General features: G+C 49.3%; 1 protein-coding gene across 2 annotated transcripts in view; it reads left to right on the plus strand.

Annotated features, from left to right (window-relative positions):
- Nucleotides 1-16777, plus strand: part of HSPA12B (heat shock protein family A (Hsp70) member 12B) — a 188355-nt gene that overhangs the window by 146542 nt on the left and 25036 nt on the right. For both annotated transcript variants that reach the window (XM_063925359.1, XM_063925358.1), the window contains exons 10-11: nt 12350-12454; nt 14346-14604. In XM_063925359.1, coding sequence (XP_063781429.1) covers nt 12350-12454; nt 14346-14604 — 364 coding nt within the window. The remainder of the gene's footprint in view (nt 1-12349; nt 12455-14345; nt 14605-16777) is intronic.

Here is a 16777-nt window from a genome sequence, read left to right on the forward strand (position 1 = left end):
AGGGCTCGCCTATATACACAGCACTGAGAGAAGGTCTCACCGATATACACAGCACTGAGCACTGAGAGAAGGTCTCACCGATATACACAGCACTGAGCACTGAGAGAAGGGCTCGCCTATATACACAGCACTGAGCACTGAGAGAAGGTCTCACCGATATACACAGCACTGAGCACTGAGAGAAGGGCTCGCCTATATACACAGCACTGAGCACTGAGAGAAGGGCTCGCCTATATACACAGCACTGAGCACTGAGAGAAGGTCTCACCGATATACACAGCACTGAGCACTGAGAGAAGGGCTCGCCTATATACACAGCACTGAGCACTGAGAGAAGGTCTCACCGATATACACAGCACTGAGCACTGAGAGAAGGTCTCACCGATATACACAGCACTGAGCACTGAGAGAAGGCCTCGCCTATATACACAGCACTGAGCACTGAGAGAAGGTCTCTCCTATATACACAGCACTGAGCACTGAGAGAAGGTCTCGCCTATATACACAGCACTGAGCACTGAGAGCAGGTCTCGCCTATATACACAGCACTGAGCACTGAGAGAAGGGCTCGCCTATATACACAGCACTGAGAGAAGGTCTCACCGATATACACAGCACTGAGCACTGAGAGAAGGTCTCACCGATATACACAGCACTGAGCACTGAGAGAAGGGCTCGCCTATATACACAGCACTGAGCACTGAGAGAAGGTCTCACCGATATACACAGCACTGAGCACTGAGAGAAGGTCTCACCGATATACACAGCACTGAGCACTGAGAGAAGGCCTCGCCTATATACACAGCACTGAGCACTGAGAGAAGGTCTCGCCTATATACACAGCACTGAGCACTGAGAGCAGGTCTCGCCTATATACACAGCACTGAGTACTGCGAGAAGGTCTCGCCTATATACACAGCACTGAGCACTGAGAGAAGGTCTCACCGATATACACAGCACTGAGTACTGAGAGCAGGTCTCACCGATATACACAGCACTGAGCACTGAGAGAAGGTCTCACCAATATACACAGCACTGAGCACTGAGAGAAGGTCTCACCGATATACACAGCACTGAGCACTGAGAGAAGGCCTCGCCTATATACACAGCACTGAGCACTGAGAGAAGGTCTCGCCTATATACACAGCACTGAGCACTGAGAGCAGGTCTCGCCTATATACACAGCACTGAGTACTGCGAGAAGGTCTCGCCTATAAACACAGCACTGAGCACTGAGAGCAGGTCTCACCAATATACACAGCACTGAGTACTGAGAGAAGGTCTCACCGATATATACAGCACTGAGTACTGAGAGAAGGTCTGCCCTATATACACTGCACTGAGCACTGAGAGAAGGTCTCTCCTATATACACAGCACTGAGCACTGAGAGAAGGGCTCGCCTATATACACAGCACTGAGCACTGAGAGAAGGGCTCGCCTATATACACAGCACTGAGCACTGAGAGAAGGTCTCACCGATATACACAGCACTGAGCACTGAGAGAAGGTCTCACCGATATACACAGCACTGAGCACTGAGAGAAGGCCTCGCCTATATACACAGCACTGAGCACTGAGAGAAGGTCTCGCCTATATACACAGCACTGAGCACTGAGAGCAGGTCTCGCCTATATACACAGCACTGAGTACTGCGAGAAGGTCTCGCCTATATACACTGCACTGAGCACTGAGAGAAGGTCTCGCCTATATACACAGCACTGAGCACTGAGAGCAGGTCTCACCAATATACACAGCACTGAGTACTGAGAGAAGGTCTCACCGATATATACAGCACTGAGTACTGAGAGAAGGTCTCACCGATATACACAGCACTGAGCACTGAGAGAAGGTCTCTCCTATATACACAGCACTGAGCACTGAGAGAAGGTCTCGCCTATATACACAGCACTGAGAGCAGGTCTCACCAATATACACAGCACTGAGAGAAGGTCTCACCGATATACACAGCACTGAGCACTGAGAAGGCCTTGCCTATATACACAGCACTGAGCACTGAGAGAAGGTCTCACCAATATACACAGCACTGAGTACTGAGAGAAGGTCTCACCGATATATACAGCACTGAGTACTGAGAGAAGGTCTCGCCTATATACACAGCACTGAGCACTGAGAGCAGGTCTCACCAATATACACAGCACTGAGTACTGAGAGAAGGTCTCACCGATATATACAGCACTGAGTACTGAGAGAAGGTCTCGCCTATATACACAGCACTGAGCACTGAGAGCAGGTCTCACCAATATACACAGCACTGAGTACTGAGAGAAGGTCTCACCGATATATACAGCACTGAGTGCTGAGAGAAGGTCTGCCCTATATACACTGCACTGAGCACTGAGAGAAGGTCTCTCCTATATACACAGCACTGAGCACTGAGAGAAGGGCTCGCCTATATACACAGCACTGAGCACTAAGAGAAGGGCTCGCCTATATACACAGCACTGAGCACTGAGAGAAGGTCTCGCCTATATACACAGCACTGAGCACTGAGAGAAGGTCTCACCGATATACACAGCACTGAGCACTGAGAGAAGGCCTCGCCTATATACACAGCACTGAGCACTGAGAGGTCTCACCGATATACACAGCACTGAGCACTGAGAGCAGGTCTCGCCTATATACACAGCACTGAGTACTGCGAGAAGGTCTCGCCTATATACACTGCACTGAGCACTGAGAGAAGGTCTCACCAATATACACAGCACTGAGCACTGAGAGAAGGGCTCGCCTATATACACAGCACTGAGCACTGAGAGAAGGGCTCGCCTATATACACAGCACTGAGCACTGAGAGAAGGTCTCACCGATATACACAGCACTGAGCACTGAGAGAAGGTCTCACCGATATACACAGCACTGAGTACTGAGAGAAGGTCTCACCGATATACACAGCACTGAGAGAAGGGCTCGCCTATATACACAGCACTGAGCACTGAGAGAAGGTCTCACCGATATACACAGCACTGAGCACTGAGAGAAGGGCTCGCCTATATACACAGCACTGAGCACTGAGAGAAGGTCTCACCGATATACACAGCACTGAGCACTGAGAGAAGGTCTCACCGATATACACAGCACTGAGCACTGAGAGAAGGACTCGCCTATATACACAGCACTGAGCACTGAGAGAAGGTCTCACCGATATACACAGCACTGAGCACTGAGAGAAGGTCTCACCGATATACACAGCACTGAGCACTGAGAGAAGGCCTCGCCTATATACACAGCACTGAGCACTGAGAGAAGGTCTCGCCTATATACACAGCACTGAGCACTGAGAGCAGGTCTCGCCTATATACACAGCACTGAGCACTGAGAGCAGGTCTCGCCTATATACACAGCACTGAGTACTGCGAGAAGGTCTCGCCTATATACACTGCACTGAGCACTGAGAGAAGGTCTCGCCTATATACACTGCACTGAGCACTGAGAGAAGGTCTCGCCTATATACACAGCACTGAGCACTGAGAGCAGGTCTCACCAATATACACAGCACTGAGAGAAGGTCTCACCGATATACACAGCCCTGAGCACTGAGAAGGCCTTGCCTATATACACAGCACTGAGCACTGAGAGCAGGTCTCACCAATATACACAGCACTGAGTACTGAGAGAAGGTCTCACCAATATATACAGCACTGAGTACTGAGAGAAGGTCTCACCGATATACACAGCACTGAGCACTGAGAGAAGGTCTCACCGATATACACAGAACTGAGCACTGAGAGCAGGTCTCTCCTATATACACAGCACTGAGTACTGAGAGAAGGTCTCTCCTACATACACAGCACTGAGCACTGAGAGAAGGTCTGCCCTATATACACAGCACTGAGCACTGAGAGAAGGTCTCGCCTATATACACAGCACTGAGTACTGAGAGAAGGTCTCACCGATATATACAGCACTGAGTACTGAGAGAAGGTCTCACCGATATACACAGCACTGAGTACTGAGAGAAGGTCTCACCGATATACACAGCACTGAGTACTGAGAGAAGGTCTGCCCTATATACACAGCACTGAGCACTGAGAGAAGTTCTGCCCTATATACACAGCACTGAGCACTGAGAGAAGGTCTCACCGATATACACAGCACTGAGCACTGAGAGAAGGTCTCACCGATATACACAGCACTGAGCACTGAGAGAAGGGCTCGCCTATATACACAGCACTGAGCACTGAGAGAAGGGCTCGCCTATATACACAGCACTGAGCACTGAGAGAAGGTCTCACCGATATACACAGCACTGAGCACTGAGAGAAGGGCTCGCCTATATACACAGCACTGAGCACTGAGAGAAGGGCTCGCCTATATACACAGCACTGAGCACTGAGAGAAGGGCTCGCCTATATACACAGCACTGAGCACTGAGAGAAGGTCTCACCGATATACACAGCACTGAGCACTGAGAGAAGGTCTCACTGATATACACAGCACTGAGCACTGAGAGAAGGGCTCGCCTATATACACAGCACTGAGCACTGAGAGAAGATCTCACCGATATACACAGCACTGAGCACTGAGAGAAGGTCTCACCGATATACACAGCACTGAGCACTGAGAGAAGGCCTCGCCTATATGCACAGCACTGAGCACTGAGAGAAGGTCTCGCCTATATACACAGCACTGAGCACTGAGAGCAGGTCTCGCCTATATACACAGCACTGAGCACTGAGAGAAGGGCTCGCCTATATACACAGCACTGAGCACTGAGAGAAGGTCTCACCGATATACACAGCACTGAGCACTGAGAGAAGGTCTCACCGATATACACAGCACTGAGCACTGAGAGAAGGGCTCGCCTATATACACAGCACTGAGCACTGAGAGAAGGTCTCACCGATATACACAGCACTGAGCACTGAGCGAAGGGCTCGTCTATATACACAGCACTGAGCACTGAGAGAAGGGCTCGCCTATATACACAGCACTGAGCACTGAGAGAAGGTCTCACCGATATACACAGCACTGAGCAGTGAGAGAAGGGCTCGCCTATATACACAGCACTGAGCACTGAGAGAAGGTCTCACCGATATACACAGCACTGAGCACTGAGAGAAGGTCTCACCGATATACACAGCACTGAGCACTGAGAGAAGGGCTCGCCTATATACACAGCACTGAGCACTGAGAGAAGTCTCACCGATATACACAGCACTGAGCACTGAGAGAAGGTCTCGCCTATATACACAGCACTGAGCACTGAGAGAAGGTCTCGCCTATATACACAGCACTGAGCACTGAGAGCAGGTCTCGCCTATATACACAGCACTGAGTACTGCGAGAAGGTCTCGCCTATATACACTGCACTGAGCACTGAGAGAAGGTCTCGCCTATATACACAGCACTGAGCACTGAGAGCAGGTCTCACCAATATACACAGCACTGAGAGAAGGTCTCACCGATATACACAGCACTGAGCACTGAGAAGGCCTTGCCTATATACACAGCACTGAGCACTGAGAGCAGGTCTCACCAATATACACAGCACTGAGTACTGAGAGAAGGTCTCACCGATATATACAGCACTGAGTACTGAGAGAAGGTCTCACCGATATACACAGAACTGAGCACTGAGAGCAGGTCTCTCCTATATACACAGCACTGAGTACTGAGAGGGTCTGCCCTATATACACAGCACTGAGCACTGAGAGAAGGTCTGCCCTATATACACAGCAATGAGCACTGAGAGAAGGTCTCGCCTATATACACAGCACTGAGTACTGAGAGGGTCTGCCCTATATACACAGCACTGAGCACTGAGAGAAGGTCTGCCCTATATACACAGCACTGAGCACTGAGAGAAGGTCTCGCCTATATACACAGCACTGAGTACTGAGAGAAGTTCTCACCGATATACACAGCACTGAGTACTGAGAGAAGGTCTGCCCTATATACACAGCACTGAGTACTGAGAGGGTCTGCCCTATATACACAGCACTGAGCACTGAGAGAAGGTCTGCCCTATATATACAGCACTGAGCACTGAGAGAAGGTCTCACCGATATACACAGCACTGAGCACTGAGAGAAGGTCTCACCGATATACACAGCACTGAGAGAAGGTCTCTCCTATATACACAGCACTGAGCACTGAAAGAAGGTCTCACCGATATACACAGCACTGAGTACTGAGAGAAGGTCTCTCCTATATACACAGCACTGAGCACTGAGAGAAGGTCTCACCGATATACACAGCACTGAGCACTGAGAGAAGGTCTCACCGATATACACAGCACTGAGCACTGAGAGAAGGTCTCACCGATATACACAGCACTGAGCACTGAGAGAAGGTCTCACCGATATACACAGCACTGAGCACTGAGAGAAGGGCTCGCCTATATACACAGCACTGAGTACTGAGAGAAGGTCTCTCCTATATACACAGCACTGAGCACTGAGAGAAGGTCTTTCCTATATACACAGCACTGAGCACTGAGAGCAGGTCTCACCGATATACACAGCACTGAGTACTGAGAGAAGGTCTCTCCTATATACACAGCACTGAGCACTGAGAGGTCTCTCCTATATACACTGCACTGAATACTGAGAGAAGGTCTCTCCTATATACACAGCACTGAGCACTGAGAGAAGGTCTCTCCTATATACACAGCACTGAGAACTGAGAGAAGGTCTCACCTATATACACAGCACTGAGTACTGAGAGAAGGTCTGCCCTATATATACACAGCACTGAGCACTGAGAGAAGGTCTCTCCTATATACACAGCACTGAGCACTGAGAGAAGGTCTCTCCTCTATACACTGCACTGAGCACTGAGAGAAGGTCTAACCGATATACACAGTACTGAGCACTGAGAGAAAGGCTCGCCTATATACACAGCACTGAGCACTGAGAGAAGGTCTCACCGATATACACAGCACTGAGCACTGAGAGAAGGCCTCGTTTATATACAGCACACAGCACTGAGTACTGATAGAAGGTCTCTCCTATATACACAGCACTGAGCACTGAGAGAAGGGCTCGCCTATATACACAGCACTGAGCACTGAGAGAAGGTCTCACCGATATACACAGCACTGAGCACTGAGAGAAGGGCTCGCCTATATACACAGCACTGAGCACTGAGAGAAGGTCTCACCGATATACACAGCACTGAGCACTGAGAGAAGGGCTCGCCTATATACACAGCACTGAGCACTGAGAGAAGGTCTCACCGATATACACAGCACTGAGCACTGAGAGAAGGTCTCTCCTATATACACAGCACTGAGCACTGAGAGCAGGTCTCACCGATATACACAGCACTGAGAGAAGGTCTCTCCTATATACACAGCGCTGAGTACTGAGAGAAGGGCTCGCCTATATACACAGCACTGAGCACTGAGAGAAGGGCTCGCCTATATACACAGCACTGAGCACTGACAGAAGGTCTCACCGATATACACAGCACTGAGCACTGAGAGAAGGACTCACCGATATACACAGCACTGAGCACTGAGAGAAGGGCTCGCCTATATACACAGCACTGAGCACTGAGAGAAGGTCTCACCGATATACACAGCACTGAGCACTGAGAGAAGGGCTCGCCTTTATATACACAGCACTGAGTACTGAGAGAAGGTCTCGCCTATATGCACTGCACTGAGTACTGAGAGAAGGTCTCACCGATATACACAGCACTGAGCTCTGAGAGAAGGTCTCTCCTATATACACAGCACTGAGCACTGAGAGAAGGTCTCTCCTATATACACAGCACTGAGAGAAGGTCTCTCCTATATACACAGCACTGAGCACTGAGAGAAGGTCTCACCGATATACACAGCACTGAGCACTGAGAGAAGGGCTCGCCTATATACACGGCACTGAGCACTGAGAGAAGGACTCGCCTATATACACAGCACTGAGCACTGAGAGAAGGTCTCACCGATATACACAGCACTGAGCACTGAGAGAAGGACTCGCCTATATACACAGCACTGAGCACTGAGAGCAGGTCTCACGGATATACACAGCACTGAGTACTGAGAGAAGGACTCGCCTATATACACAGCACTGAGCACTGAGAGAAGGTCTCTCCTATATACACAGCACTGAGTACTGAGAGAAGGTCTAACCGATATACACAGCACTGAGCACTGAGAGAAGGTCTCACCGATATACACAGCACTGAGTACTGAGAGAAGGTCTCACCGATATACACAGCACTGAGCACTGAGAGAAGGTCTCACCGATATACACAGCACTGAGCACTGAGAGAAGGTCTGCCCTATATACACAGCACTGAGTACTGAGAGAAGGTTTCACCGATATACACAGCACTGAGAGAAGGTCTCACCGATATACACAGCACTGAGTACTGAGAGAAGGTCTCACCGATATACACAGCACTGAGCACTGAGAGAAGGTCTGCCCTATATACACAGCACTGAGTACTGAGAGAAGGTTTCACCGATATACACAGCACTGAGAGAAGGTCTCACCGATATACACAGCACTGAGCACTGAGAGAAGGTCTGCCCTATATACACAGCACTGAGTACTGAGAGAAGGTCTCACCGATATATACAGCACTGAGCACTGAGAGAAGGACTCGCCTATATACACAGCACTGAGCACTGAGAGAAGGTCTCACCGATATACACAGCACTGAGTACTGAGAGAAGGTCTCACCGATATACACAGCACTGAGCACTGAGAGAAGGTCTGCCCTATATACACAGCACTGAGTACTGAGAGAAGGTTTCACCGATATATACAGCACTGAGCACTGAGAGAAGATCTGCCCTATATAGACAGCACTGAGCACAGAGAGAAGGACTCGCCTATATACACAGCACTGAGCACTGAGAGAAGGCCTCGTTTATATACAGCACACAGCACTGAGTACTGATAGAAGGTCTCTCCTATATACACAGCACTGAGCACTGAGAGAAGGTCTCGTCTATATACACAGAACTCGGAGAAGGCCTCGTCTATAAACACAGCACTGAGCACTAAGGGAAGGTCTCGCCTATATACACAGCACTGAGCACTGAGAGAAGATCTGCCCTATATAGACAGCACTGAGCACTGAGAGAAGGTTTCGCCTATATACACAGCACTAAGCACTGAGAGAAGATCTCGCCTATATACACAGCACTGAGCACTGAGAGAAGGTCTCGTCTATATACACAGCACTGAGAGAAGGTCTGCCCTATATACACAGCACTGAGCACTGAGAGAAGGTCTGCCCTATATACACAGCACTGAGCACTGAGAGAAGGTCTGCCCTATATACACAGCACTGAGCACTGAGAGCAGGTCTCTCCTATATACACAGCACTGAGCACTGAGAGAAGGTCTCTCCTATATACACAGCGCTGAGTACTGAGAGAAGGTCTCTCCTATATACACAGCACTGAGCACTGAGAGCAGGTCTCACCGATATACACAGCACTGAGAGAAGGTCTCTCCTATATACACAGCGCTGAGTACTGAGAGAAGGGCTCGCCTATATACACAGCACTGAGCACTGAGAGAAGGTCTGCCCTATATACACAGCACTGATCTCTGACAGAAGGTCTCACCGATATACACAGCACTGAGCACTGAGAGAAGGACTCGCCTATATACACAGCACTGAGCACTGAGAGAAGGTCTCTCCTATATACACAGCACTGAGTACTGAGAGAAGGTCTCGCCTATATACACAGCACTGAGCACTGAGAGAAGGTCTCTCCTATATACACAGCACTGAGTACTGAGAGAAGGTCTCGCCTATATGCACTGCACTGAGTACTGAGAGAAGGTCTCACCGATATACACAGCACTGAGCTCTGAGAGAAGGTCTCTCCTATATACACAGCACTGAGCACTGAGAGAAGGTCTCTCCTATATACACAGCACTGAGAGAAGGTCTCTCCTATATACACAGCACTGAGCACTGAGAGAAGGTCTCACCGATATACACAGCACTGAGCACTGAGAGAAGGGCTCGCCTATATACACGGCACTGAGCACTGAGAGAAGGACTCGCCTATATACACAGCACTGAGCACTGAGAGAAGGTCTCACCGATATACACAGCACTGAGCACTGAGAGAAGGACTCGCCTATATACACAGCACTGAGCACTGAGAGCAGGTCTCACGGATATACACAGCACTGAGTACTGAGAGAAGGACTCGCCTATATACACAGCACTGAGCACTGAGAGAAGGTCTCTCCTATATACACAGCACTGAGTACTGAGAGAAGGTCTAACCGATATACACAGCACTGAGCACTGAGAGAAGGTCTCACCGATATACACAGCACTGAGTACTGAGAGAAGGTCTCACCGATATACACAGCACTGAGCACTGAGAGAAGGTCTCACCGATATACACAGCACTGAGCACTGAGAGAAGGTCTGCCCTATATACACAGCACTGAGTACTGAGAGAAGGTTTCACCGATATACACAGCACTGAGAGAAGGTCTCACCGATATACACAGCACTGAGTACTGAGAGAAGGTCTCACCGATATACACAGCACTGAGCACTGAGAGAAGGTCTGCCCTATATACACAGCACTGAGTACTGAGAGAAGGTTTCACCGATATACACAGCACTGAGCACTGAGAGAAGGTCTCACCGATATACACAGCACTGAGTACTGAGAGAAGGTCTCACCGATATACACAGCACTGAGCACTGAGAGAAGGTCTGCCCTATATACACAGCACTGAGTACTGAGAGAAGGTCTCACCGATATATACAGCACTGAGCACTGAGAGAAGGACTCGCCTATATACACAGCACTGAGCACTGAGAGAAGGTCTCACCGATATACACAGCACTGAGTACTGAGAGAAGGTCTCACCGATATACACAGCACTGAGCACTGAGAGAAGGTCTGCCCTATATACACAGCACTGAGTACTGAGAGAAGGTTTCACCGATATATACAGCACTGAGCACTGAGAGAAGATCTGCCCTATATAGACAGCACTGAGCACAGAGAGAAGGACTCGCCTATATACACAGCACTGAGCACTGAGAGAAGGCCTCGTTTATATACAGCACACAGCACTGAGTACTGATAGAAGGTCTCTCCTATATACACAGCACTGAGCACTGAGAGAAGGTCTCGTCTATATACACAGAACTCGGAGAAGGCCTCGTCTATAAACACAGCACTGAGCACTAAGGGAAGGTCTCGCCTATATACACAGCACTGAGCACTGAGAGAAGATCTGCCCTATATAGACAGCACTGAGCACTGAGAGAAGGTTTCGCCTATATACACAGCACTGAGCACTGAGAGAAGATCTCGCCTATATACACAGCACTGAGCACTGAGAGAAGGTCTCGTCTATATACACAGCACTGAGAGAAGGTCTGCCCTATATACACAGCACTGAGCACTGAGAGAAGGTCTGCCCTATATACACAGCACTGAGCACTGAGAGAAGGTCTGCCCTATATACACAGCACTGAGCACTGAGAGAAGGTCTGCCCTATATACACAGCACTGAGCACTGAGAGAAGGTCTCGTCTATATACACAGCACTGAGCACTGAGAGAAGGTCTCGTCTATATACACAGCACTGAGCACTGAGAGAAGGTCTGCCCTATGTACAGTGCACTGAGCACTGAGAGAAGGTCTCGTCTATATACACAGCACTGAGAGAAGGCCTCGTCTATATACACAGCACTGAGCACTAAGGGAAGGCCTCGCCTATATATCAGCTGCTCCGTACAATTGTATAGTATGCAAAATATAAATGTTACTTCAATGCTGATTGGTTGCCATGGGCAACTTCTCCACTGGCGTACACCTACACAACGTACATTGGCCAGTTTGTGACTGGAGCCATTACTGGTCATGACGATGATAATGCAGTGTATACGCTAGTGAGCACTGGTCATTCTTTACTTGTAAATTAATTTGCTTCATAACTATGAACAATGGTCCAGCGCACAAAATGTCTGCTTCCACTGAGTGTGACAGGAGCTTTTTAACTAACGGATTAGTGTAGGTCAGCGCTCCCTAGTGGGCGATCCTGGTACTGCAATAATTGTCTCCATTTCACTTTTCTGATCCTATGTACTATGGGGATGTGACGATGGACCATGGACTGGGGAGGTGTATTATTGGCCCATAATCAGGGTCCTGTCATAGTACAGTATAGACATCACCAAACCCAACTATTACAGGTTGTGTTTCCATCCTGTACACTGATCTGCGGACAGGATTAGAGGTGTAAGCATTGTGCCTCCTGTGATGTAATATGATAAGAATATATGGAGGGTTCAGCCTGATCTCACAAGGAGCTGCTCCTCACATTTTATCCATATCTCTCTGTTCCCTACTTACTGTCGGCCATCTTTGTGTTGTAGGGGACCGATACATTGTGGCAGACTGCGGCGGCGGGACGGTGGATCTCACAGTCCATCAGATTGAACAGCCCCAGGGGACCCTCAAAGAACTCTACAAAGCCTCAGGTGAGGTAACAGGGAGCGTGAAACGCGCTTATGGGAAATATGCAGAGGACAAGCATGGTAACGTGCCCAGTTGTAAATCGCAACGCAATACGCTGGCACTATACACATCGTAATACATGCTATGGGGCCTTTTTATTACACTTCTGCTGTCAATCCTGCAAAATGAGGGTTATCAGGGCAAGGTTGCAATGAATGATAAAAGTCTATAAAAGTATGTAAGAAAGCAATATCTGGTTTCCCCCTTATATTATCGGGAGGATTCATTTATATGTACAAGTCGGGGGATATAAAAAGCAATATTTTACCATAATGAAAACTGGAGCGATTATCTCAGCCTCAATAGTGTGTTATGGGGGCTATTCATGAAGCAGTGAAAAGTGTGGAGACGTTAGCCAGTGGAGAAGTTGCCCATGGCAACCAATTAGCATTGAAGTAACATTTATAATTTGCATACTATATAATTGTACGGAGCAGCTGATTGGTTGCTATGGGCAACTTCTCCACAGGCTCACTTCTACACTCTTTTCACAGCTTCATGAGTAGACCCCTTAATCCCTATTGCTATGATATAAGATTATGGGGTCTATTCATGAAGCAGTGAAAAGTGTGGAGAAGTTGCCCATGGCAACCAATCAGCTGCTCCGTACAACTGTGTAGTATGCAAATTATAAATGTTACTTCAGTGCTGATTGGTTGCCATGGGCAACTTCTTCACTGGCTTACCTCTCCACACTTTTCACTGCTTCATGAATTGACCCCCAAATTATACCGACGTTGTACTTTTAGACTTTATATTGTTGTCCATGTGTCAGTTTGTACACGGTCTTTGCTTCAATAAAGAGATATTTAGAGAAAAATAAACTGGAGTAATTTAGAAATGTCGTATTAAAAGGTGTTACATTAATAGGACCGGCTCATTGTATATCCTCCAATGAGTGTACACAGGGCCGGCCTTCTGTCCCCCCATATGCTCATTGTACACCAGCCTGGTTATACAACAGGAGATTTGAGGGCAGGAAACGCAGAATGGGGGAAGGGGATTAAGCCATCATCAAATACTAACAAATAAAGTAAAATAAGGCCATGCAATGTAAGGCCATGTAATGGGGTGTAGTGGCAGGAGAATGGGGCTGTCTTACTCTCTGGGGTAAATTTGCTAAGGTGGGAGTTTTTTAGAACTGTTGATGTTGCTCATAGCAACCAATCAGAATCTACCTAACATTTATCAAGCTTCTTCTAGAAGATAATAGATAGAATCTGATTGGTTGCTATGGCCAACAACACCAGGTCTAAAAAGAAAAACTCCCACTTTAGTAAATTTACCCCTCTGAGTCACTTCTGTGATGAAAATACCCCCCCCCCCCCCCCCCCAACATTGTTCCAGTGCAAATCTGAGTAACATGTCTGCCACATGGGCATGCACACTAACGTGGGGCATTGTCAGGTCACATCGCACAGCGGTGTGGATAGTACTTCTGAGGTACTAGGCCACTCCCCGAATAATACCATCACATCTGTCTGTTAAAAATATGCCTGGTCTATGGGAACGATGGTCATTTCAACCCCACATTTTCTTCCTATTGTAACAGTGGTGGTGTCTCCTAAGTAAACCTTTCAGAAAGTGAGTATTAGACATTTGAGGCCTTTAATCCATTGAAAACAAGCTGCCCAGTTCTGTGTGAGCCATACGGCACATCCGGCCAAACACATTTACTGATGACAGAACACATGAGAGGCTACTATAGAAGACTACTAACAAGTTGTGGCGTCAGTCTTCCTACCAGTAGTAGTAAATGCATATAACTGCATCAAGTATAGCTGGGGAGTCAGGACAGACCTAGAAGGGTGAATGAGTAGGAGTCTGACATGAGGATGTCTTCTGGTTGGATAGGTGGCCCGTATGGAGCTGTCGGAGTGGACCTCGCCTTTGAGAAAATGTTGTGCAAGATATTTAGCGAAGACTTCATCGAAACATTTAAAGTCAAGCGCCCCGCAGCCTGGGTGGACCTGATGATCGCGTTTGAAGCCCGGAAGAGAACAGCAGCCCCACAGAGGTCCAACCACCTGAACATCTCCCTCCCCTTTTCCTTCATTGACTTCTACAGGAGACACAAGGGGCAGAACGTGGAGACCGCCCTGAGGAAGAGCAGGTGATGGTGGAGAAACGCAGCGTATAATGTACAGTGTGAGAATGTTGCATGACACTCTGGTATATAATGTTACAGCTTTGGTGGGAATGTCTCAGATGGAGATCTTGGCTCTGTATGCAAGGACTAGCATCAATCTAATCTAACCGCTCCCAGGTTGAGGGTGGGGCTTACTGAATAGTCCAGGATCTGTTGCAGTGAATCCCACTCTTATACCCGGTGCCGTTATATTCATGTGGATCCTGCCTATATTCAGCAACGGTAAGCTGACCACATGTGATGCAATGCTGGGCAATCAGCCTGGTAAGACAACATGTGTGGCACCATAATCAGGCATGTTGGTGAACAGGGTATTTGCCGTCACCTTCTGGCCACCATAATAACCAAATACGGAAAAGGATTAGTTAAAATAGGCTTCCACTATTATTTTCCGGTATTTTGTCCTGATACCACCCCCCTTACCTCCATAACCTTGGGGCCACCATAATTCGCTGTATACTGCGGGATACGTCACAGGTACAGTAGCCCAGAACTCAGCTGATCGGTGCTGCTTGGGTCTAAGGATTGGGTCATATCTGCAAAAGAAAGCCGGCTGCTGGTTGGAGAACACGATTCCACCTTCAGCCACTACCTCGCCTATGAATAAGGGATGTAATTAAAACGTCGCCACACGGGATCCCGGTGGTTGAAATACCGACACCGGACTCTTGAACATAATGCCAGCATCACAATCTCGACGGAGCTTGGGATCCCAGCGTTAAAATACCGACGCCTGGAACGTTCTGTTAGCATGATGCGCTCCCGTCCTGCCGCGGGGGGTGGTGAGGGGTGGGAGGTTAGATTTAGGCATTAGAAGGGGGGTTAGGGTGCAGGGACAGAAAGGGGACGGTTAGGTATTGGGTAGGGGGGGTTAGGCACTTACAAGGGGAGGTTAGGGTTAGGCACCTCCGGGGAGAGTTAGGGTCAGACATCACTGGGGAGGGTTAGGCACCACCAGGGAGGGTTAGGGTTAGGCACCACTGGGGAGGGTTAGGGTTAGGCACCACCGGGGAGGGTTAGGCACCCACAAGGGAGGGTTAGGGTTAGGCACCACCGGGGAGGGTTAGGCATCACCGGGGAGTGTTAAGGTTAGGCATCAACAAGGAGGATTAGGGTTAGGCACCTCCGGGGAGGGTTAGGGTTAGGCACTTCCGGGGAGGGTTAGTCACCAACAAGGGAGGGTTAGGGTTAGGCACCACCGGGGAGGGTTAGGGTTAGGCATCACCGGGGAGGGTTAGGGTTAGGCATCAACGGGGAGGGTTAGGGTTAGGCACCACCGGGGAGGGTTAGGGTTGGGCACCACCGGGGAGGGTTAGGGATCACCGGGGAGGGTTAGGGTTAGGCGCCACCGGGGAGGGTTAGGCATCCCCGGGGAGGGTTAGGTACCCACAAGGGAGGGTTAGGGTTAGGCATCACTGGGGAGGGTTAGGCACCACCGGGGAGGGTTAGGGTTAGGCACCACCGGGGAGGGTTAGGCACCCACAAGGGAGGGTTAGGGTTAGGCACCACCGGGGAGGGTTAGGCATCACCGGGGAGGGTTAGGCATCACCGGGGAGGGTTAAGGTTAGGCATCAACAAGGAGGATTATGGTTTAGCACCACCAGGGAGGGTTAGGGTTAGGCACCTTCGGGGAGGGTTAGTCACCCACAAGGGAGGGTTATGGTTAGGCACCACCGGGGAGGGTTAGGGTTAGGCATCACCGGGGAGGGTTAGGCATCAACGGGGAGGGTTAGGGTTAGGCACCAACGGGGAGGTTTAGGCACCACCGGGAAGGGTTAGGGTTAGGCACCACCGGGGAGGGTTAGGGATCACCGGGGAGGGTTAGGGTTAGGCACCACCGGGGAGGGTTAGGCACCACCGGGAAGGGTTAGGGTTAGGCACCACCGGCGAGGGTTAGGGATCACCGGGGAGGGTTAGGGTTGGGCACCAAAGGGGAGGGTTAGGCACCCACAAGGGAGGGTTAGGCATCCCCGGGGAGGGTTAGGGTTATGTACCCAAAAGGGAGGGTTAGGGTTAGGCATCACCGGGGAGGGTTAGGCATCCCCGGGGAGGGTTAGGGTTAGGTACCCACAAGAGAGGGTTAGGGTTAGGCATCACCGGGGAGGGTTAGGCATCACCGGGGAGGGTTAGGGTTAGG

The sequence above is a fragment of the Pseudophryne corroboree genome, chromosome 1, assembly GCF_028390025.1.
Source record: "Pseudophryne corroboree isolate aPseCor3 chromosome 1, aPseCor3.hap2, whole genome shotgun sequence".
Classification (NCBI taxonomy): domain Eukaryota; kingdom Metazoa; phylum Chordata; class Amphibia; order Anura; family Myobatrachidae; genus Pseudophryne; species Pseudophryne corroboree.